General features: G+C 42.1%; 1 protein-coding gene and 1 long non-coding RNA gene across 4 annotated transcripts in view; one reads left to right on the forward strand and one right to left on the reverse strand.

The window, feature by feature from the left end:
• LOC144454243 (uncharacterized) overlaps positions 1 to 14,937 on the reverse strand; it is a 46,865-nt gene extending 31,928 nt beyond the window's left edge. For all 3 annotated transcript variants that reach the window (XR_013482570.1, XR_013482569.1, XR_013482568.1), the window contains exons 1-2: positions 14,553 to 14,937; positions 4,840 to 4,925 (exon numbers count right to left, since the gene is read on the reverse strand). This is a non-coding gene — a long non-coding RNA (uncharacterized LOC144454243). The remainder of the gene's footprint in view (positions 1 to 4,839; positions 4,926 to 14,552) is intronic.
• A 150-nt stretch (positions 14,938 to 15,087) lies between these two features.
• SSU72 (SSU72 homolog, RNA polymerase II CTD phosphatase) overlaps positions 15,088 to 24,330 on the forward strand; it is a 46,880-nt gene continuing 37,637 nt past the window's right edge. Inside the window, exon 1 of the mRNA XM_020976196.2 lies at positions 15,088 to 15,285. Within this exon, the coding sequence (XP_020831855.1) occupies positions 15,206 to 15,285 (80 nt within the window). The 5' untranslated portion in view covers positions 15,088 to 15,205. The remainder of the gene's footprint in view (positions 15,286 to 24,330) is intronic.

Raw genomic sequence — 24,330 nt, forward strand, 5'->3', positions numbered from 1 at the left:
TATAGATTTACCACAGTGCGAAATCATAGAAGTTAAAAAGTTAGGTTTTATTATTATGCTCCAAGACAGGTTCAGGCCTCAGAGAAAACTGGAATCATCTTTAGGATTCTATCAGGTATTTTTGGTCCTCTTCTAGAACAACAACAAGGTTTCTCATAGGCAAAATTAAGGCAGAATGACAAAGAAGTCATTCATTTACATATTGCAATCTTGTACATTCCTCTTAAGGGCATAAAAGTTAAAGAGAAAATAGATCCATAGATTGGTGTCTTAAAAGTTGAATACCCTTAGTTGAACAGAGTAATAGTCTTATACATCCCCTAAGGAAAAAAGAAAAAAACTCCATCAAATAAACTCCACAGGTAAACTAGGTCAGTTGGGGGAGGACAGAGTGCTGGTCCTGGAGTCAAGAAGGCCTGAGTTCAAATCTGGCCTCAGACATTTACTGGCTGTGTAACCCTAAGCAAGTCACTTAATCCTGTTTGCCTCAGTTTCCTCAACTGTAAAATGAGCTGGGCAAGGAAATGACAAACCACTCTGGTGTCTCTGCCAAGAAAACCCCAAATGGGGTCAGAGAGAATCAGACACAACTGAACAACAACAATAACAGAGCCAGGAGCCAGGGACAGCTGAGGTTCTTCTGGCTTCTTATCCAAGCAGTGTTCAAGGCTCTAAGTAAATTCTTACATCCCATGGGACAAGTTTTGGTCAGGTGCCATTAGTATTACAGGAGGAATGGCTCTGAGTCCCAACAGTAAAAGGAAAACCAAAAATCCTCATAATCAAGGTCAATCATCCTCTCCAAGAAGGACAGAGTTGCAAAAAATTCCTCAGGACTTCCTGACCTCTCAAACTTACAAGGTTGCTTCCCAGGCAGGAACAATCCATTTCTGAACCCATGTTGTATGGTTTGGACCATGACATCAGGAAGACGATGCCATGACTTGCGAGTGAATTATATTTAAGTGAGGGAGGGCTGTGCAAAGTCACCAGCCTCACTTTCTCCTCCGGAGTCATCTGGGTCCAGTGGTCAGATACGGATCAGGACGACTGGAGATGGCCTAGATCCATGCTCAGAAAAAGAGACAGGTGGGACTTTGAGATCCAGCTTCAGGCCAGCATGGGATGTTCAATGCCATTGCTGCTGCTTGGGTAGGAGGAGAAGCCCCAGAGAAAATTCCAAGCCACACACTCTAGAGAAGGAAGAAGGGCTAGGGCTAGAAAGTGGAATCACTTGTTTAAGCAGGATAGTTTTCTATTAAGTAGGATAGTCTTCCTGGCCCACTGGCCAATCTGCTTGAATACAGCCCCCTATCTTCAGGAGGAGGCACACAGGGCTGCCCATGTCCAAGGAGTTGAAACCCCTTTCCTATTCCCCACAGGGCCAAGGAACCTTCTCCAGGGGCATCATGTGGAGTATTACGTGTGTAAAGACACAGGAAGGATTTATGATTTAGTCAAACCCTCACACTCTCTCATCCCTCATATCCAATCAATCACCAAATCTTGTCATTTGTATCTCCACAACATTTCTCTCCTATCCAACTCATCTTTCTACTGGCGTGGTCACCACTGGAATCGAATGACTCAACACTTGTTACCTGCAATGGCCCCCTCTAAATGTTCTGCCTCAGGTCTCTCCCCAATTTAATCCAAGCAACGTTTCTTAAGGGCAGATCTGACCATGTCCCTTTCTCAATAAATTCCAGTGAGTCCCTATTGCCTCTAGTGTAAAATAAAATCTCTGTTTGGTTTGAGAGCCCAATCGATCTTTCTAGACTTATTGTACCTTCCTCGCTTTCCTATACTCTTCAGTCTAGTGTTGTGGGAGTTTTCCAGCCGGGGCGTGAGAGTCCAAGGAGAATCTCACCCACTTTGAGGACTGCACTTGACATTTGGGTGTCAAGAAGTGAGTAGCCAGACAGAAAGCAGTGTATTAAGGCACCCAGGAAGACCACTTGGGCTAATGCTTCAGCTTTTTAGAGTACAGATTGGGTTTTTATCGTTTTTGAGGTTAGCTAAGAACATCAATCAATCAATCAACATACAGCCAATCTGCAGCATTCTGTTATAGAATGTAATATAGCAGAAATGTGTAAGCCCTGGGGTCAGGGAAGTACCTTAAGGTCAGGTTTGTTCCAACAGATCTCCAAAATAGTGGAGCCTTCCTACAAGACAGAATGGTTCGACTCCTCCTGAGGGTCTCTATTTACATAACCCTGGAAGTCAGTTTCCTCCTTCTCAGAGGTTACTTTTTCTGAGGAAGACATGCTTTCCCCAAACTCACATCACAAAGATCCATCCACCTCCACCATACTAGCCAAACTGTCTCCTTTACAAACATGCTCAATCTCCCATTTCCATGTCTGCCCAGAGGTACCCCATACCTGCTATACACTCCTTCCTTATGAATGCCTCACAGAATCCTTCACTTTCTGTGAGACACAAGTGTAGCATCATCTTCTACAGGAGGCCTTTCCTGATCTCCCCAATTGCAAGTACTATCCCTTTTTTTTCCTTCTTTTTTTTTTTGGTGAGGCAATGGGGATTAAGTGACTTGCCCAGGGTCACACAGCTAGTTAAGTGTCAAGTGTCTGAGGCCGGATTTGAACTCAGGTCTTCCTAACTCCAAGGCCAGAGCTCTATCTACTGCACCATCTAGTTGCCCTCCCCTCCCCTTTTCTAGCTTGAATTTATTTTATTTTATTATGTTGTGACAAAAAATGTCCAAGGATTCGCTAATAGGTATTGCTGCCAGTTATATAATCAATGACACAGAGATATGATTAAAAACCACGTTATCATGCTCAGAGCATAGACTCACTATGTACAAAAATCAGTGACTCCTGAGCAACAATTTCAGCGATCTTATATAGGTTATGGTTATGGTAGCAAGATGGTACAATTAAATTTCAATAAGGGAAGGTGATGATTCACCAACCAAAGAACAGGTAGCAGAATGGGGAGATCTATCTCAAGTAAAATAAGAAACTAGCCAGGAAACACTCCCCTATAGATGATATCTCAAGCCGTAAATCTGCAGGGAGACTGAACAAAACAGCTAACCAGCTCGCCCAGGGGCTAGAATTGATGTTTCAGCTTGATTTTGCAGATTCTATCTAGTTAACGTGACCTGCTCATCTTAAGTAAATGGCAGTAACAAACCTGAGCCAGAAATTCTCTTATCACAATGCATACACTTTATATGTACGTGTGTATGTGTGTGTGTGTGTGTGTGTGTATTGCACATTGACATCTTGTCTCCTCAGTTATAAAGTAAACTCCTTGAGAACGGGGATTGTTTCATTTTTTGTCTTTGTAACCCTAGTTCCTGGCACAGTGCCTAACACATAGTAATAATAGGTTTGCTGATTAACTGTTCCTTAGTTTTATGGCGTCACATTTAATGTTAAATGACTCACCCAAGGACACATAGCTAGTATCAGAGGCAGGGTTTTAAACCAGGTCTTCTTGACCCAAAGGCTGGTTATCTATCTATCACAGCGTAATGGACACCCTGTTACAATAGTTACTTCATTTTAATGGCCCTTAAAGTCCCCTAGATTTCCTTCTCTTCAATTTAGGATGTTTATTTTAGTTGAGAAGTTTCAAGTTCATATGCCTAAAGGGCTGAAAAACCATGCATGCCCTCTGATCCAGCAATACCACTACTAGGTCTGTATCCCCAAGAGATCCAAAAAAAAAAAAAGGAAAAGGACCATATTTGTACAAAAATATTTATGGCACCTCTTTTTGTGGTGGCTAAGAATTAGAAATCAAAGGGATGTCCATCAATTGGGGAATGGCTATGATTGTGATGGAATATTATTGTGCTGTAAGAAATGACAAGCAGGGTGATTTCAGAAAAACCTGGAAAGACTTACATGAACTGATGCATAGTGAACAGAACCAGAACATTGCACACAGCACAGCAATACTGTCCAAAGAACTGTGGTGGATAGAGCACCAGCCCTGGATTCAGGAGGACCTGAGTTCAAATCCAGCCTCAGACACATAACATCTACTAGCTGTGTGACCCTGGGCAAGTCACTTAATCCCATTACCTAACCAAAAAAAAAAGAACTGTGAATGACTTAGCTCTTCTCAGTAATACAATGATCCAAGACAATCCCAAAGGACTAATGATGAAGCATGCTATCCATCTCCAGAGGAAGAACTGATATTGTTTGAATACAGACTGAAGTGTGCTATTTTCACTTTCTTTCATTCTTATATAAAATGACTAATATGGAAATGTTTTACATGACTGCACATGTAATATATGTATAAGCTATATCTTATTGTTTACCCTTTCAGGGAAGGGGGAGAGGAGGTAGGGATAGAATTTGGAACTCAAAACTTTAAAAAGAGAAACACATATTTAAAAATTGTTTTAACATATAATTGGGGAAAAAACAAAATATTATATATCTGCAGTAAAAAAAAAAGTTCTGAGTTTAGTCACAATTGCTCTGTGCTTCCAGTTAGGAAAAACTGGAACTATCCAAGCAGAGGTAGGGTTCTCTGTCTAACCTTACATTTGTATCTGTCTCTAGCTAACTCTTGGTCATATCACAGCTAATTCATGAGGCAAAATTCAGTTCACTGAAAACATATGAATGATGAGACGGCAGATTATATTGTAGTTTCAAGGCAACCTCTGAGGCTGAGGTGCTACAAAGTATGGACTGGTTCTCTGTCTCTTCTGCTAATTTTGGCCTAATAATTAACACCAAGAAAACAGAGGTTCTTCAGTGGCCAGCAAGGCACCATCCATATGTGGAACCATCAATTACAGCAAATGGAAAAATTTTGAATACGGTAGATAAATTCACTTACCTTGGCAGTATACTTTCCAGGGACGTACACACGGATGATAAGGTTGATGCACAGATTGCCAAAGCTAGGTCAGTGTTTGGGAGGCTCTGAAGGAAAAGTGTGGGAGAGAACAGGTATTAGATTGACTATCAAAGTGAAGGTCTACAGAGCCATTGTGCTGACCTCACTGTTGTATGCTGTGAAACCTGGACAGTATCAATTTGAATTGTCTTAGGAAGATGCTGAAGATCACCTGGCAAGATAAGGTACCAGACATTGAAGTCCTTTTATGAGCTAAACTGCCAAGCATTCAAACTCACCTACAGAGAGCAAATCTCCAATGGGCTGGCCAAGATGTTCAAATGCCAAACGTGTATTTGCCTAAAAGACTATTTTACAGAGAACTGACACAAGGCAAGAGCTCACATGGAGGTTAGAAAAAGCAATACAAGGACACTTTCAAGGTCTCTCTATAGAACTTTGGAATAGATTACATGACATGGGAGATGCTGGCATAGGACAGCCCAGCATGGCGAGCCTGCATCATAGAAGGTGCTATGCTCTATGAGTAAAGCAGAATTGCAGTAGCTTGAAATGTGAGATGTTCAAATTTAGAGATATCTCTACTCCAAATATTCTTGTGGACTATTTATGCCTGACCTGTGGTAGAGCCTTCTAAGCTCATACTGGTCTGATTGGCCACAGTTGGACAGACTGTACCTTGACTCCAACATGGTGATGTCATTTTGGTCCTCTTCGAGAAAGAAGGACAATCACCAATCATATATTTATGTATCTATAATAGTGTCGTGGGAGTTTTTGATTTGTTTTCTCCATTATTATTTTGGGTCCAGCACGGCTACTTTAATTATGAGGAAAGTCCCATAACCAGCTGAGCTTTTCCTAAGGCTTTCAATTATTTCCATGGGAATAAGAAACCTGGGGAGGCGTGAGTGTAAAAAGAATTTATGGAAGCCACTTAGTGGTAGTAAATCACAGACTTTTCTCTTGTTGGAATTTTTGTTAAACCAGGTCTGTTGTTACATTCCTTCTTCGGTTATCTTTGAAATAGAAATCTTGTAAGCATAATTTGTAATGTTAATCTTTACTTTCACCTGTCTCAACTGTAAATTCCTTTCTCCTCCTGGTAATTGATAAGCAATTAGTCAATAAACATTTGCTAATCAAGAGACATTTACTATGTGGTAGGCAGGCAGTGTGCTAGGAACTGGGAACACAAAAAGAGGCAAAAGATAGTCCACAAGGAACTAACAATCTAATGGGAGACAACATCCAAATACATACAAAGCAAGCTACATACAGAATAAACAGGAAATAACAGAGGGAAGGCACAGGGATTCAGAGGGGTTAGGGAAGGCTTCTGGTAGAAGATGAGATTTTAATTGGAACTTAAAGGAAGTCAGGAAGGTCAGGATGCTGAGCAGAGGAGGGAAAGTGTTCCAGACAAGGGACATAACCAGAGAAAATGCCCAGAGCTGAGATGGAGGGACTTGTTTGTAGAACAGCCAGGAGATCAGTGGCACTCGGTGGAAGATTATGTGTTGGGGAGTCAGGTATAAAAAGACTGGAAATTTAGGAGGGGGACCAGGTAACAAATGCCAAACAGAGCACTTTTTTTTAACCCATTTGATTATGGGTAAATTATATGTATGCTTTATTTTATGTATATAGTTTCATTTTATTAATATTTTAATTTGTGAATGCGTTTTCCACTTATGCTAGCCATTTGGAATTACTAAATCCTTTCAAAGTGCAGCCCAAGCATTTCTTTCCACAAAATCTTTCCTGATCCCAAATCCACCCCTCCTCCAAGTTGGTAGCATTTTTTCCCACTTGAAATTACTTTCTATAAATCTGAATATTATTTTGAATTTATCAAGTTACATTTTATATGATCCCTGTGGAATGAAAACTCTTTAAGGATAGGAATTGCTTTTTTTTCCTTTTAACTTTAGAACCTGAAAGAATGCCTTTCACATTGCAAATACTTAGTAAAAAACTTGTTGAATGGATGAGATTGTCCAAATGTAGAAAAGATCAGAAATAGTAAATAGCAGGATGTTAAGTACAAATGCTGCAGGCAAAGGATGAATTTCACTGATTTGTTAACTACTGCTAACTGCTTAGAAGTCTGTGATTAAGGAATCATTATAAACATAACATAAAATCTCTGTTGAATCTTCTCAAGATAAAAACCCAGAACATAAGGTCAGATTATAGGATGAAAACTTCTAAATATTAACATATTCCATATATGCCTCCAAAATCACAAGTTACTCACAATGGCAAAATATCACTGAGCTACCTGCTTATGCTTTTCTATAGACATAGTGATAACATTTACTAGAAGCTATGCGAAAACTAACATAAAAAGCTATATAAGGAATCCTAAATAGAGAATCTAAGTACATTTTAATGTGAATTTATGGTACTAGAGGTAATTTATTCTCCTTATCTCAGTTTCCAGTGTAGTTTAAAATAATTGATTTAGCATTTTAAGAGATGTTTCTCCCCATAAATATTTTCTTTATTTTTTTTCTTTTTCAGGCAATCAGGGTTAAGAGACTTGCCCAGGGTCACACAGCTAGTGAATACCAGGTGTCTAAGGCTGGATTTGAACTCAGGTCCTCCTTCCTCCAGGGCCGGTGGTCTATCCACTGTGCCACCTAGCTGCCCCTATTGTTTTTCTTTTACATCTTTAATAAGGATGTAAACAACATCCAAGGCCAATATTCTTCAACTACAGGATCCATCTAGGAATAACAATAAAGTAATTTTATCCTCAGCTACATTATGATATACTTTCTATATTGGCTAGGGAAAAAAAGGACAAGGCCTAAGCTACAACTTTGCCTATATTTACAAAAGTTAGTCAAATAGTATTTTTTCTTTTCTACTATTTTCAATGTCATATTACATCATTTGTATTTGTTTTCTTCCTATTCCCAGAAGATTGTATACTCTTTGAATGCAGGGAACCTATCTATATATCCTGCACATAACAGGTGTTCAATGCGTGCTTGTTGAGATGACCTGTTGGAATGATAACTCAGACTATATCGCTGTCTATCTTTCGGGCCTTCCGTATGGGATGCGTTAATATTCAGAGCGCTCAGAAACATGATCTGATTTAACTTTTTCTTATTTTTTATACTGAAAAGACGTTACGATTTCGTGATCAACTGCTACGATTTCATAACAGTAAATTTGCAATGTATCTGCTACAGATATAGATGCTTCTACTTTTAATATCTATTGGCATTTACTAATTCTGACTCTTAAAGCTCCAGAGCATGGAATTGGAAGGCAGAAGAGATGAATTTGAATCCCACTCTGCTACTTGTTAGCTATAGCATCTTAAACAGAGCATTTTATTTTTGCTTCTGGAAGCAATAGAGCCACTAGAGTTTAAGTGTGTGTGTGGGGGTGGAGCCAAGATGGCAGAGTAAAAGCAGTGACTTGCTTGAGTTCTCCCCAAACCCCTCCAAATACCTGTAAAAAATGGCTCTAAACAAATTCTAGAGCAGCAGAACCCACCAAAAGACAGAGTGAAACAAATTTCCAGCCCAAGACAACCTGGATGGTTGATTAGAAAGGTCTATCATGCCAGGCTGAGAGAGAAATGCAGTTCGGTGCGGGCACGCAGGCAAAACAGGCCTCAGTGAACCTAGAGCAGGCTTCAGAGGACTGAATCACGGGCAGCTGTGCCGGTTTCCAGACTTGTCAACCCACAAACATTAAAGACAACTTAGAAGGTCAGTAGGAAAAGTCTATGATGAAGATGAGAGAGAAGCTTGGTCCCAGCCCCAGGCCCTGTGCAGCCCAGGGTGATGGCTGCTTACTGAGCTTCTAGCCCACAGACTGAGGAGGAATCCAGTGGCTGATGAGAGCGAGATTGCAGGGATCTCCTTGTTAGTGCTGAGGCAGGATTCTCTTGCTCTGCCTATACTTGGATCTGGGTTGCAGTTCTGGGGCAAGGAGAGCGCTGGAGTGGTGGAGCTTGTAAGTGGTGGTATAGAGAGAATCCTCCTCACAGTCCCAAGGCAAAAAAGAGTGCTTGTGGTCACTCACAGACCAGAGCACAGGCCAGGAAAGGAGTAAACACCTCTCCCTTGATCATACCACCCTGGAAGAACTGAAAACTTACAGGTCCCTAGAAGTATCTTTGAAAATAGCTGCACAAAACCCTGAAGCTTGGGACAGTACACTCTCCACACTGGAAGCAGATCCCTACCTTAACAAAGAGTTTAAAACTCAAGTAATTGGCTGGCATCATGAACAAACTGCACAAAAAAAGTTGGACCACAGAATCTTTCTTTGGTGACAAAGAAGATCAAAACATACAACCAGAAGAAGACAACAAAGTCAAAGCTCCTACATCCAAAGCCTCCAAGAAAAATATGAATCAGTCCCAGGCCATGGAAGAGCTCAAAAAGGTTTCTGAGAAGCAAGTAAGAGAAGTAGAGGAAAAACTGGGAAGAGAAATGAAAATGATGCAAGAAAATCATGAAAAACTAGTCAACAGCTTGCTAAAGGAGACCCAAAAAAATACTCAAAAAAATAACACCTTAAAAAAATAGCCTAACCCAAATAGCAAGAGAGGTCCAAAAAGCCAATGAGGAGAAGAATGCCTCCAAAAGCAGAATTGGCCAAATGGAAAAGGAAGTCCAAAAGCTCACTGAAGAAAATACTTCCTTAAAAATCAGAATGGAGCAATTGGAAGCTAGTGACTATGAGAAATCAAGACATTGTAAAACAAATCCAAAAGAATGAAAAATTCGAAAACAATGTGAAATATCTCACTGGAAAAACCACTGACCTGGAAAATAGATACAGGAGAGATAATTTAAAAATTATTGGACTATATGAAAGCCATGATCAAAAAAAGAGCCTTGACATCATCTTTCAAGAAATTATCAAGGAAAACTGCCCTGAGATTCTAGAACCAGAGGATAAAATACAAATTCAAATAATCCACCGATCACCTCCTGAAAAAGGTCCCCAAAGAAAAACTCCTAGGAATATTGTAGCCAAATTCCAGAGTTCCCAGGTCAAGGAAAAAATATTGCAAACAGCCAGAAAGAAACAATTCAAGTATTGTGGAAACACAATCAGGATAACACAAGATTTAGCATCTTCTACATTAAGGGACCACAGGGTTGGAATATGATATTCCAGAAGGCAAAGGAGATAGGATTACAACCAAGAATCACCTACCCAGCAAAACTGAGTAAGGGAAAAAGTGGATATTCAGTGAAATAGAGGACTTTCAAGCATTCTTGATGAAAAGACCAGAGCTGAATAGAAAATCTGACTTTCAAATACAAGACTCAAGAGCAGCATGAAGAGGTAAACAGGAAAGAGAGATCATAAGGGGCTTATTAAGGTTGAACTGTTCACATTCTTACATGGAAAGATGATATTTGTAACTCATGAGACCTTTGTCAGTATTAAGGTAGGTAGAGGGGAAAAAAATTATATGTACAGATAGACTGATAGATAGAGGGCACCGGGTGAGTTGAAGATGAATGGGTGATATTTGGAGAATAAAATTAAGGGGTGAGAGAGGATTATATTGGGAAGAGAGAGGGAGAGGTAGAATGGGGGTAAATTATCTCATAAAACAGACAAGAAAAGGCTTTTACAGTGGAGGGAAGTGGGGGAAGGTGAGGGTGAATGAGTGAAATCTTATTCTCATAGGATTTGGCTTTGAGGGAATAACATACACACTCCATTGGGTATTGAGAGCTATCTTACCCTACAGAAAAACAGGAGGGAAGGAGATAAGGGGGGGGTGAAAGAGGGGAGGGAAGATTGGGGGAGGGGGTAATCAGAAGCAAACACTTCTGAGGAGGGACAGGGTCAAAAGAGAGAATAGAATAAATGAGGGGGGAGGCGGGATAAGATGAAGGGAAATATAGTTAGTTTTCCACAGTATGACTACTATGGAAGTGTTTTGCATGACTACACAAGTATAACCTATATCAAGTTGCTTGCCTTCTCAATGAGGGAGGGTGGGGAGGGAGGAAAGGAGAAAATCTGGAACCCAAAGTTTTAAAAACAAATGTTAAAAAATTGTTTTCACATGCAACTGGGAAATAAGATATACAGGCAATGGGGTATAGAAATCTATCCTGCCCTACAGGAAAATAGAAAAGGAGGGGGATAAGGGGAAGGAGATAGGAGGGCAGATTAGGGGAAAGGGTATTCAGTCTTGGGGTTGGGGGGGACCATGGGGAGAAAATTTGGAACTCAAAATCTTGTTGATGTGAATGTTGAAAGCTAAAATAAAATAATGAATCTTTTTTAAAAAAGTGTGAAACGCAAAGAAGAAACAAGTGTGTGTGACATGATTGGACCTGCACTTTAGAACACTTTAGTGGCTGAAGGGCTGAAGGGAGGATGGATTGGAGCGGGAAGAGACTTGAGGCAGGCAGAACCAACAGCAGTTACTGCAATAGCCCAGCTATGAGGTGAGGAGGGCCTACATCAGAGTTATGGCAGTGTTATTGGCTATAATCTAGAATTACGTGTTTTTCCTTTCTTTTTCTGATGTAATTGGAGATTATATAAGCTTTAAGAAATCTGTTCATGGCCCACAGTTACTTGGGCCTATGCAGAAGCACATATAACATACCTGGGTTTCGCCTTCTAAATTTCTTTGTGTTGCTAGCTTTGATTGCCAGTAGTACCTATCAATGAATAATGATCGTATAGGGGAAAGTATATAGTAGAAAGGCGGGCACCAGAAGGGGAAGATGGGAAAAGAGCCAATTATACTTATATACTTAGAAACACAGGATAGATGCCTTCTGTGAAGCAATGGGGCATGCACGTCTGTCACCCACTGATAGTGTCACATTCTTAAATGAGTAAGCTGCTGTTTACCTGTCTGTATGTATTCTGCGCTGGCTTTTTTATTGGCAATAACTCATAAGGATCCTGAAATTTCTCAAAACAGAGAGCAGGGGATGTCTTCTACTTTTCTTTGTATCTCTTTTACCTTTCTTTGTATTTTTATTAGTTAAGATAGTACATGGTATACAGTAGCCCTTAATAAATGTTTGGGGCAGCTAGGTGGCACCATAGCACATAGAGCCCCAGGGCCTGGAGTCAGGAAGACTTATCTTCTGAGTTCAAATTTGGCCTCAGACTACCTACTAGCTATGGGACCCTGGGCAAGCCAAGTCACTTACTACTGTTTGTCTCAGTTTCATGATTGAAATGACTAAACAACAAAAATAAAAGTTTATTGACTGACTTCCCAGATAGCTTCTCTCTTTTATACAAAGTGTCTATTCTCTTGCCCAATGGCTTTGATTGAGTCATGGAGGTGTACAGGTCCTGTTCAGTACCTTGTTTTGATTGATTCAATTAAGAAAAAAAAAAAGGTTGTCCCTAGTTGAGGCACCAGAACCAAATGGGTGGTTTTAACCCCACCCTCACAATAGCACTGGCTTCTATGTTTAATTTGTAAAAAGTTGATTCAGTCCTCTAATTTTATCAGTGTGGAGAACTCCCAGTGTGCAATCTTCTCTAGGGCAGCTGGGTAGCAAAGTGCATCAAGCACCAGCCTAGGAGTTGGAAGACCTGAATTCAAATCTGGCCTCAGATACTTCCTAGCTATGTGACCCTGGGCAAGTTACTTAACTCTATTTGCTTATTTCCATATCTATAAAATGAGCTGGAGAAGGAAATGGCAAACCACTCCAGTATATTTGCCAAGAAAACTTCAAATGGGGTCACGAAGAGTCAGACACATCTGAAACGACTCAAAAATAACAACCTTCTCTACCTTAAACAGAATTTCACTCATCCTCCTACAGTTACCTAGAATACTGAGAGGGTGTGACTTGCTTAGGAGGGGTCACATGGCTAGAATGTGCCACAGGAAGGATTTTGTGGTCCTCCAGGACCACTATTAGCTCTACCTCTTTAAGTACTGTGACATTGAATTTTTAAAATGAAAGATGTTCCAAAATGGATCAGATTTGTTCATTAGTAAGGTAGCTGGGTGGCACGGGGCATAGGCTTTCTGGATCCAGATAAATGATAGAGGCCAAATGCCAGATAAGCAGCCACAGCATCTCTTCAACTTTGGTGACACTACCAGAAAAGTATCTCTTCAGCTCTTCCAAACCCAAACTAGAAGGTTGAGTAGGGGCCAACTACCTACCATGTGCATCTCTATTGGCCCAATTCAATACCCACTCCAATCCACCTTTCTGCAACCTCCTGTCTCCAAGATTCTTTAGGCCTTGATCATAGGGGACCTGGGACTGTGTCTGCCTTATCTCCTAAGTGGATTAGGCCCAGAGGCAGACACTTCTTTATGTTCCCCTTCATACCTACAAAAGCAGCCATAATCTATCTAGCAACTGATACTTGGAGTCTTGGAAGTCAGGAAGACCCAAGTTCAAATCCAGCCTCTGATACTGAGGCAAGTCATTTTAACCTGTCTAGCCCAGTTTCCCCAACTATAATATACCTTCCAGGGTTGTAGCGAGAATCAAATGACAAAACATTTGTAAAACAGGACCTACCATAGTACTTATTCTTCAGGGCATAGATACTGATTGGCTGAGGCACAAAAGCTCCTTTACTGGATAAACCTAGCACAGTCAGCCCCACTATGCTTTTCTGAGGACCCAACCTGGAATATTTTCTGGCAGCATTGGGCTGGGCTGGGTTGGGTTTATCTTGATCCAGACAAAAGAGGTTTTCAAGGCCTGGGCCAGAGGTAGGAGAGCCCCGAGGTAAAACGGATAGAGGGATGACATAATAATCATTACCAACCCAGAAGCCTCCCAAGGGTTGACTCAGAAGCCCTTGATGGTTTCTCACACCTGGCTTATTTGCTCAGGCTTTTCTTGGCTAGGACAGATCAGAGGCCTTTTCATTTTAGGGTTATGTTTTATCTTCAGACAGGGGGGATCCCTGCCAGCTGATACAGTTCCCTGAGGCCTGGGAACAGATCTCCCTACTCAGAGCCAGGGCTTGTGGACCGTACCCATAAACCACTAGAGATCTTTAATGGATGATTATTGACTGAATGCATTATGGGGGCTTACAGTCTCACTTCCAGGGTCCCTGAGGGCAGGAATTAGTACTGCGGGATTAGACTGGAGTTTCTGAGGACTGGAAACCAGCCTCCAGCCCCCACCCCTGTCCTCAGCCCAGGGTTCCCCAGAAGGCTGGGCCTAGGTCCTCCCCCCAAACTGATCTTCCCAAACAGACCCAAGCCAAATGCCTGGACCTCCCCCCCTCCGAATGAGCAGGGGGACACGCTAAGAAATGTACCATGTCAGGTCACTGAGGGTTGGGACTTGCACCCCCGCCCCACCTGGCTGTGTCCAGTCAAGAGGCATTTATTTGTTTTCTCTTTTTCATTATTGGGAGGCAATTGGGGTTAAGTGACTTGCCCAGGGTCACAGAGCTAGTGAGTGTCAAGTGTCCGAGACCACATTTTAACTCAGGTCCTCCTGACTCCAAGGCCGGAGCTCTATCCACTGCGTGCCCGACAAAAGGCACACTTATTAAGCGCCTACTGTGTGCTGGTTGCTCTGGGGATGCAGAGAAGGGCAAAAATGCTGTCTGCGCCCCGGAGGGGTTGCCAGTCTAGGGGCGGGAGTGGGGAGCCCAACCCCGCGCCCCTCCTCCCACTGCCTCACAGTCCTTCTCCACCGCCCACCCGCGGGCCGTTATGATGTCACCTTCACGCAGGACGAGACGCGCGCGCCTGGCCGAAGCGTCCCAGTCCCCCCGGAATCCCAAGCGGATCCGGGCGCCGCGGCCGGACCTTAGGCCTAAACCTTTCCCAAAAGGTCGGACCGCTCCGAGGCGGTTCCGAACTCCCGACCAGACAGCCGCCGAAGGCGGGGGAGGTGGGGCCGGAAGAAGAGGAAAAAGACGTGGTGGAAGAGGAGGAGGGGCCGGAGGAAGGAGGAGGGGCCCCCCGGAAGCCGGAGGCGAAGTCTCGGGGCGAGGCGGAGGGGGTTGGGCTGTGGGCAGAGGCGCTGAGGAGCGGCGCCCTTCTCGTCAGGGAGAGAGGGGGCGGCGGAGGGCGGAGCTTGCTCTTAGCCTCTGTTGCGCTTGCGCAGGGCCCCGGCTCCCTCCAACCCCTCGCTTTCAGGGTTGAGCCACGCGGGCAACGTCACGCCTCGGCGCGTGACGTCATCGCCGTCGCCGTCCCTCCCCCGACGTCCCCTACGTCGCCGCGTCGCTTGGGTCGGGCTGGCCGCAGGCGCTGCCGCCATTTTGCTCGCGCTGAGGCGAGGTGGCTGTTGTCGCGACGTCCGCCGGTGCCCCGAACGGGAGAGACGCGCGAGGCCCTCGCCCCAGGCGGCATCCCCTTGTCGCCGCCATCATGCCGTCGTCGCCGCTGCGAGTGGCCGTGGTGTGCTCGAGTAACCAGAACCGGAGCATGGAAGCGCACAACATCCTCAGGTAGCCCTTCAGGGCCTCCGCCCCGGCCCGTCCCCGGAACCCGCCGCCTCCGCTCCCCGCCCCCCCGGCCCCCCCGTAAACAGGCTTCGGGGTCCCCGGGCTCCCGCTCCGGCCGCCGAAAACGGCTCCTTCCCCTCAGCCCTAGCAAGCGCGGGGGGAGGGGGGTCCGGGCGGGGCGGGGGGGGGCAGCGGAGGGCGCTCCGGCTGTTGGCCCTTCCTGTAGCCTCGCGGCCCCGGGGGCGCGCTCAGAGTCGAAGCATAGGTGACGGGGCCCCTAGACCCCGAGTACTCCACTTGTTTTTGAAACCCCTAGACCTGCTTCCTTCGGCAGTGGACGGCCGAGGGTGGGTCGTCGTGGGCCGCCTTTAGCCCCCGGAGACTCTCCCCGCCCCCCCAGACCGGGGTGTAGACGGGTGGGTGGGAGATCGGGTTCTGGCTGGCCTGGACCGGCGAGGCCGTACCTCCCATTTTCTGCCTGTGCGTCAGTCTGCTGACCAACCTTGATAAAGCGCTCAGTGTGTGCCCGGCGCCGGGGCCAGCCCTGGGGATGCCGAGAAAGGCGGCAACAGCGCCCCGGGGGGCCCGGGGCTCACTGCCAGCCCACTACTGCTGCGTACCAGCGAGATTAGACGGGAGAAATGGGAAATGGAGGGGAAAGTCTTTGTGGAGAAGGTGGGGTTGAGCTCACGCTGTCGGGAGGAACACACACAACCTTCCAGTCAGTCAACAAAGCATTAGTTTAGTGTACTGCACCAAAGCACTGGAGCACGAAAAAGTGCAAGCCCTCCCCCGAAAAAACACAAAATAAAGAAGGAAAGCCGGTCGGTCCCAGCCCTCATGGCGCTTGCTGACTGAAGGGGAGAAAATCCCAGGTGAACAATAATCCGCAAACAAGCTAAAGGCAAAATAAAGTGGAGATAATTAACAGAAAGAAAACATTAGAAGTAAAGGGAATTCAGAAGGTGAAGTTTTAAAAAGCTGGGACTAGAAGGAGGGTTGGTTTTGGGGTTTTTGTTTTGTTTTAGAGATGGGAGATGGCCAGATTTCTTGTTAGGAAGTCTGAAAATTTCGGTTACTTGGAGGCTGAGGATCTCGGTTCGTTAGAATGTAGGCTCCGTGAGGGCAAGGAGTGTCGTTCTGCTGGTATTTGTATCCCCAGTGCAGCCTCTTTGGATTTGCACACTGTGTCCCTCACACTGTAAGTGCTTACCTTTTTTGGGGGGGGCCCTTCTTAGATTGATGTTTTTAAATGCATAGGATTTAAAAAGTCATAGGATTACCCCCCCAAAAATTGTGTTGATCTATCACAATATTTTTTTTTTAAATGAGCCTGAAGTTAAAAAAAAAAACCCTAGCTTAATAAATAAATGCTTGTTGACTGACTAGCAAGCCCTGGTCAAATCATTTTATCTTTGGGCAGGCAGCAGGCAATAAATAAGGGAGACTGGGAAAGACTCCTCATAGAAGGTGGAATTTTAGCTGGCAGTGGCGATGAAGGAGAGAATTCAAAGCTTGGGAAACTCAGGAGGACTGGCATCATTGGATGCAAGTTGAGGGGAGGTGGGGAAGGAAGGGGGAAGTGAAGTAAGAATGCTGGAAAGGTCGATTAGAGGTCAGTTAGGAAGACAGCTTTCTAAGATTAGCAGTTGCACGAAGAAAAGTTTCATATCTGCAGTAGTAAAGACCAGGTTTCTTATTGGCAGCTCACTTACTGTACAGGTGGAATCTGGGTCTTTACTAGAACAAACCACAACCAAAACAAGACAAAACCCTAACAACCAACCCAAAACAAATCAACATAAAAAGGGAGCATGGTGGATTCACAGCTGGCTTTGGGAGTTTGTAAGTCCTGGGTTCAAGACTTGTCTCTGACATTCACTGTGACTAGACTTACCTCAACAGTGCCATTGACCAATCTATAAGGTTTATTGTAGAGAAGGGGTGGGTACCATCTGCATGGGGGCAATTTCTATGTAGGGCATATCCAGCGCTCAAATTATTGAGCTGAGGATGTAAAGAGAACTAGAAAGAGTCCTGGCTTTAATAAAGGTGCTTGGATCCTGTGGTTGGGAGGGTACACTTATGTAAACCTATGAGAGCTAAAGAGTGCTGACTGCTAAGGAGATGGGTCAGAAAAGGCTGCACACAAAGAATCCTTGGCAGAAACTGGGGGTTCTGAGGGCTGGAGATGAGAAGGGAATCCGATTGTTCAGTCTTGGGAGAGTAGGGAAGACATGCAGGTGGAAAGTTGAATGCCAATTTAGAAGAGCTAGTGAGTCATTTTGGCTGGAGTCTAGTAAAGGAAGGGGAGTCATGTGAAAAAAGCTTGGGAAAAGGCAGGCAGGGGCCAGATGGTGTACATATAAAAACAAAGGCCCACAGTAACAAGAATCTGGATTTAAATAGCTTTCTTTAAATGTTCTTTTGTTAAATTTTATGTGCAACATTTTCACATTTTCAGGTCCTGTATTCAAAGTAAACTTTTGTGATTTCATTCTTTTCCAGCTGTTGTGCATATTTATCAAGTAATTATGGAAGAAATGTTTGTGTTCATACATGGGTTACTAATTAACATTCCAGTTTCAGTCTATCTCATGACCCAGGTGTTGCATGTTTAATAAAAGTTGAATACAGGTTTGGTACAGTTTCTTTTTGCAAATTTCTTTAAGCAGTGTCTGGACCTGTGGTTTCATGAGTTTGGGAAAGGAAAGTCCCTCCCTTATGTTGCTGTCCAGGTGGGCTTCTAGTGACTTGTTGCTAACATTTGCTTGGGGTACTGGAGATTAAATGACTTAATTTGCCCATTCTTCCAGCTACTTCTGAGGCAGGTTCTGAGTCCAGGTCTTCCTATCAGGAACTATCACCAAGGCCCTTTTCTGTAGTTTGTCCACTATATCTTACTCTACCGTTTAAAAAAAAATCTTACTGCTTCAAGACCTGTTTACAAAATAGATTGGATACTCTCTTCATTGCTGATAAGATTTTGGCATTGATCATAGTTTTCCACACAGTATTAGATCTGGAACAAACCCGAGGGATCTCCAAGTTGAAGCAACATAGGATTGAGAACATACTTTTTGTTTACCTAAAAAGAGACATTAGGGAATAGATGCTGGGCTTGGGAATGTTGAGAAGCTGGGTATGAGTCTTCCTATTAGACAGTTTCTAGTTGTGTCCCTAAGCAAATCTGTGTGGTCCTTAGGCAGTTTGCTAGGACTTCATTAGTTCTTGGGTGGTTGCAGTCAACATTGATGGAAGTAATCTACAGATTTTTGGCCCATTTGTGTGAAGTATAGGTTCTATATAGGGGGGAAATACCTTTCTTTTATTCTTGTAATAAACTGAGCATCAGGTGCTTTCTATGTGCTGTCTTATTGGGAATTTCCAAAATTATTGCACCCATGAGTATGTTGTAATTTCCAAAATAATCATTTTTATAGTTTCCAGAGAAGGAATTTTACAAAGAGATTGAAGTATCTCATCCACACTGCATAAAATATATTTTTAATTTTTTGGGGGGGAGATTTCAGCAGGATATTTTGAAATTAACGAGTGGATGTAAAAAAATCACAAGAGTTGTCACACTTAGCGGTGATCCCAGTTTGTATAGTTACTACATTTAAATATCAGTCACAGCTTATTATAAGCTTCATTTAGGGGAAGACATATATGTTTGGGTTTAAGACAATGAGATTTAATCCTATTAATGATTATCACAAGTGATCACAAGATCAAATATAATTTCTTTGACTAGATCAGAGGTGAGGAACCTCTGGCCACATGTGCCCCTGTAGGTCCTCAAGTGCAGTGCTTTTTTAACCCCTTAATAAAACGATTTGTTTTGTAAAACTTGGACTCAGTCAAAAGGCTGCATCTCTGGACTAGATCATGTCTACATAGCTACCTGTATGTTTGGAAGAACTTATTTTGAAGTGGTTTGCACTTCATTTTTCACAATACATGATACAATTTTAAACAACATTTTCAAGTTAAAGGCAGTCTAAAATAGACCTTGTAATACAGAAGACAAAATTACCAAATATTTCATATTTACTAATTACTAATAACTTTAACCTCTCATTCAAAGGGATTTGCTCTCCCAGTTGGGTAAGGATTCGTGGGAGCAGCATGGAGTTCGTATGTATGTATATGGTGGGTGAGTGTGTGTGCACATTTTTATGTATGTATATATCTAGAGCTTTTTAGATCCCATCTTTTATTTATTTATTTTTTTAGTTTCTTTTTTAAAGTAGCCCCGTGTGTTCTTTAGGGATTTTATAGAGTGCTACTCTATAACAAAGTGGAGTTGTGTAATGCATGGTAATATTTTGTATAATTAGACTTTCCTTTGGGCCTACATTATAATATTTAAAATGAGTATAATTTGATGCCTTTTGTTTTTACATCGGTCATTTCTGGGGAGAGAGACATGTATTCCTTTTAACAGGTAAAAACTGTTAAAAGGAATTTAGAAGGTAACTTCACTTTATCCTCCCAAAAATTTAGGAGGAAAATGCTTAAAATAAAAATTCAGACTGGTAGCCAATATCATGTCCATAAATTTGAAGTTGATTTTATCTAGCTTAGTTGGTGTAATTTTAGACACAAGAATGTAATTACTTAAATGTTTGAGTCCTATATTTGGAGAGTGCTTTAAATATTTTAGAGTAGTAATTAAGAATGGTATGTACAGGGCGTATTGCAAATTGTCAATTGTGTCCTTTAGAGGACAAAGTCAGAACTTTGGGTCCCCTGGCACTGGCATTTACAGCCCTTGGATGTCTGGCCCACCCTCTTTCTATGCTATTGACTTCAGGCCAATCCCCCACGGAGCCTGTGTCCTGCTGACTAGGCTTCTTCCTGTTTCCCTGGACAAAACATCCCATTTCCTGCCTCTGGGTCTTTGCCCAGGCCTTTTTTACTCCAGGATGAAATTACTTTTTATCTCTTTTGTGTTTTTTCTTACCTGGATGGTCTGCTTTCCCCCAGTGGATTAGAAATACCCTTAAGCTCAGAGGCTGTTGTTTTTGTCTTGATCTCTGTATCCCTGGCACCCAATACACAGGAGAAGTGCTGAGTTTGTGGATTTAAGAGATTGTAGTCTTACCAAGCAAGTAGCAGTTGGAATGTAATTACTATGCATACATCATATCTCTTCTGGAATATAATCTTGGGTTCTATTCTATTAAAAATTAGAGAGGAAGGGGCAGCTAGGTGGTGAAGTGGATAGAGCACTGGCCCTGAAGTCAGGAGGACCTAAGTTCAAATCCGGCCTCAGACCAAGACACTTGACACTTACTAGCTGTGTGACCCTGGGCAAATCACTTAACCCCAATTGCCTCACCCAAGAAAAAAAAAATAGGAGTCTGAACAGAGATTACCGCCCTTTACACATCAGCAAATTCATTTGGCCTTGAATATCACCAGTGACATATGTGTTGATTCAAAAAGGGCTCCTAGTTGTGGCCTCTTCTTCCTTTGGCCTACCTTTTCACACTATTCTTTCCACACCTGCCTTCTCCCACCTCAACTGTTTATTGGATTTTCCTCCCCCATGTCTGGAAGGTCTCTGAATTCTGGAACTAGTTGAAATCCTTTGGGTCCTAGCTGGGGTGCCACCTTGTGATTGACTTCCAAGCTAAAGAGAGCCTTCCTTACCCAGTCTCATACTTGATGGCTCTCATTTGTGCACTTGGGTTTTTCTACCTTGAATTATATTATAGATTTTGTTCCATTTCCTCTAGCTTCCCTCCCTCCTTCCCCTGGTACATTTTAAGCTCCTTAAGGGCAGGGACTATATTTTAATCTTTGTAACCCAGTGCCTACCACTGCCATTTGCACATAGAAGGTATTCTTTGTTGAGTATTTGCATTTGGAGGTTAAATTGATTCAGAGACCAAGTCCAGGTGTAGCTGAAGTTCTTGTACGAATTTATTGGATATGACCTGTTTCCTTGGAAACTCATTTTCTGTTGTCCTTGGTGGATGGTATATACCCTCCCTTTGAAGCCAATTAATTTGACTTTTATTTCAGTGCTGAAGAACCCCTTTCTACAGGGATTATTAGTTAATTCTTAATTTTTAAGTAATGTTATTTTTCAGAAGAATGAAAATGTAGATATTTTTGCATTTGTAGTGGCCCAGGACATTGTCTTCAATATATGATCTGTCTTAGTTTGAGGAATTGAGAATATTAGTCTTTTATTAGTAACTTTATACAACATTTTGAGGAGAAAGATGAACTGTATGTAGCGTAACAGCAGATGAGTAAGTCTGGTTTCGGACCAAAAACCTAACTTCTCTGGGAAGGTGAGATTAATCTGTAAATTAGACAATATACATTTTATTTGGGTTATAGTGGATTCAAAGGGTCATAGATTTCAAGGTAATCTGGGTCAGCCCCCTCATGTTCTGGAGAAAAGGACCAAAGTTAAGAGACTTGCTCAAAGTGTCACTGTCTGAAGGTGGCAAATGACAAAGGCCAGATTCCAGTCCAGGTCCCTGACTAGATTAAGTGCCTCAGTTCTGCTGTGCCATGAAAACATTATCAGAGAAAGAGGGTCCGTCCCTATGCCACTTTCCGCACCCCCCCCATAGGTTGGTACAGATTTGTCCACTGATCTGTCCCCTTTAGTCTTACTAAAACTTGGCAAAATAGGAGCTGGATGTGAAAGCTCTTTCTAAATTGGTTTTCTTAGGTGCTTATAATAGTTGGTGGGTGATAATGTCAGGTGTTTTGGAAGGGCCAAGTTTTACTTCTGTACCTTTTTCAAATTATGCTTATGTTAAATAGCAACCATAGTATTAAGATTCTTGTTCATAGATATTTCCAAAAGATTTAAACTTTGGTGCTCTGAGATTGTGAAATCACCTGGTTAAAATCTCCATGAAGATTAACATAGTTAACATTTTTGATCTTAACATAAATATAGGACAATTTTAAAATGAACTTTATTGAATGAATTTTGTTTTGTTTTGGCTAGGCATTGGGGTTAAGTGACTTGCCCAGGGTCACACAGCTAGTAAGTGTTATGTGTCTGAGGCCGGCTTTGAACTCAGGTCCTCCTGACTCCAGGGCCACTGCACCACCTAGCTGCCCCTTGAATGAATTTTAAAGTTTAACTTTTATGAATATTTTTGTGTCACCTACATTTCCCAATATATAACCTTTCCCTCCCAGAGAGCCATTCCTTAAAACAGAAAAAGAGAATACATTAATTTAGCCAAACAACACATGGAAAAAGTCTGATTTTAGATGATGCCATCCAAAGTTTACCTCACCTCTGCAAAGAGGTGGGTGTGGGAGGGGAGCAAGAAGGCAGAGTCTAGGGCTTCAACCATTTGACTTCTAATTTTTGAAATAAAAGCAGTTATATTTCCCAGGATGAATATTCTAGCCATCTTAAATGTGATTATGTCAGTTGACTCTTCAAAGTATTCAGTAATTGAAATTAGTATTTAGCTAGAGGAAATGGTTTGACATGAAATCTCTGCCCTTTTACTATTTCTCCAGCCATCAGGAATGTCATAGTGTTTGATTGTTCTTTGTAAATGACATTCTACCCAAATAACACGTGCTGTCACATAATTTGCATCATTGTGTGAGATTCGAGGCTCATCCTCCAACAAATGCTGGTTAGCTTTTTTATCACTGGAAAATTCCTTGGGTTAAAGAGGCAAAGTTTCTAAGCAGCATTTCTCAACTCTGAGCATAAGATACAGGATACCCTCAGTGGTTTATTCGTGAGGTTTTTTAAAATTAACAAACTCTTAAAGCATATCATGACTTAATCTTTTCAGAATATCCAGTATTGAGAACCTGTAGAACTGTCTGTTATCAGTAGAATTGGTTTTCTAATTGTTGGATGGAGTCATAAATACATATATACACTTAACACACAAAATGGGAGGATTCTTAATGGCATAAATTTTATTGTCCCACATTTTTCTTTACAGGGTTTTATGAGATAAGAATTATGTTGTTCTTTTTAATTTATACGTTCTTAACATTTCAGTAAGTGAATTTTTAAAAATGCAAATGTTTTTAGTAAACTTAATTCCATATTACTGTGGAATTGGGAAATAAAATAAAAATAGAATGAAACCTGGATGATGGTAATTTGTGGTTTTCTAAATATGCATAGCTCTAGAGGAAAAACTATTGGTTTTGAATTGGGGGGGTACAGCATTTTTCGTGATTTGTTGGTTTACTTCTGCTGGCAGACTGACAAATTTCTACCTGGATCTTGCATATTACTTAACATGTACTACTTAGCTTTAAGCAAACTTCATTTGTGAAAATGCAGCCTCTAAGGTTTTTGGGTTTTGTTTTTTTTTGTTTTCAGAAATTATAATTATCCTTAGGATACTGTATGTCAGGGTTGTACAAACTCAAATAGAAGCTAGTGTGTAAGGATCCCTGTGGCTGCATATTGATCTGGAAAAGCCCGTATTAACATTCTCTCGTGCTGCATCATATTTTTATTTAATTTGACAAATATTTTCAGTGACATTTTAATCTGGTTCAGGTACACTGAGGGGGGGAGGGGGTGTTTGTCTTGACAACCTTAACTGTACAAAATTCCTTTAGTAGTACCCCTCCCTTCCGTGTGTAGGACTAGCAAGCCTGGATATCTGTGTGAAGATTCCTTCTGTTTGTACGGATTAGGACCTAACCTTGTTTCTTACCCTGGGGGATTCTGTTCCGTTTTTTCCCATAGGGATTCTAAAAGACTAGCATGATATCTTTACAAAACCTTTGGTACATTTTAAATCTATCAGATTGGGGAGAAAAATGATTTATACCTCTTGCATTTTCTGTATAAAATGAAGTCAGTCTGAACTTTTGGAAAAACTCGTTCCACATGTAACGTATACTAAGAAGTGGGGTGTGTGGAACATAGATGACTGGACTCAGAAGACCTAATTCCAAATTTTGATGGTCCTTTCCTAACTAGACATTTAAATATGTCCCTTGGTCTTTCTAGTTTTCATCTACAAATTGAGAGTATTGGGCTAGATTTTAAAGGTCCTTTGTAGTTTCATG

This window comes from Phascolarctos cinereus, unplaced genomic scaffold (genome assembly GCF_003287225.1).
Source record: "Phascolarctos cinereus isolate Bilbo 61053 unplaced genomic scaffold, phaCin_HiC Scaffold_726;HRSCAF=1367, whole genome shotgun sequence".
NCBI classification, from domain to species: domain Eukaryota; kingdom Metazoa; phylum Chordata; class Mammalia; order Diprotodontia; family Phascolarctidae; genus Phascolarctos; species Phascolarctos cinereus.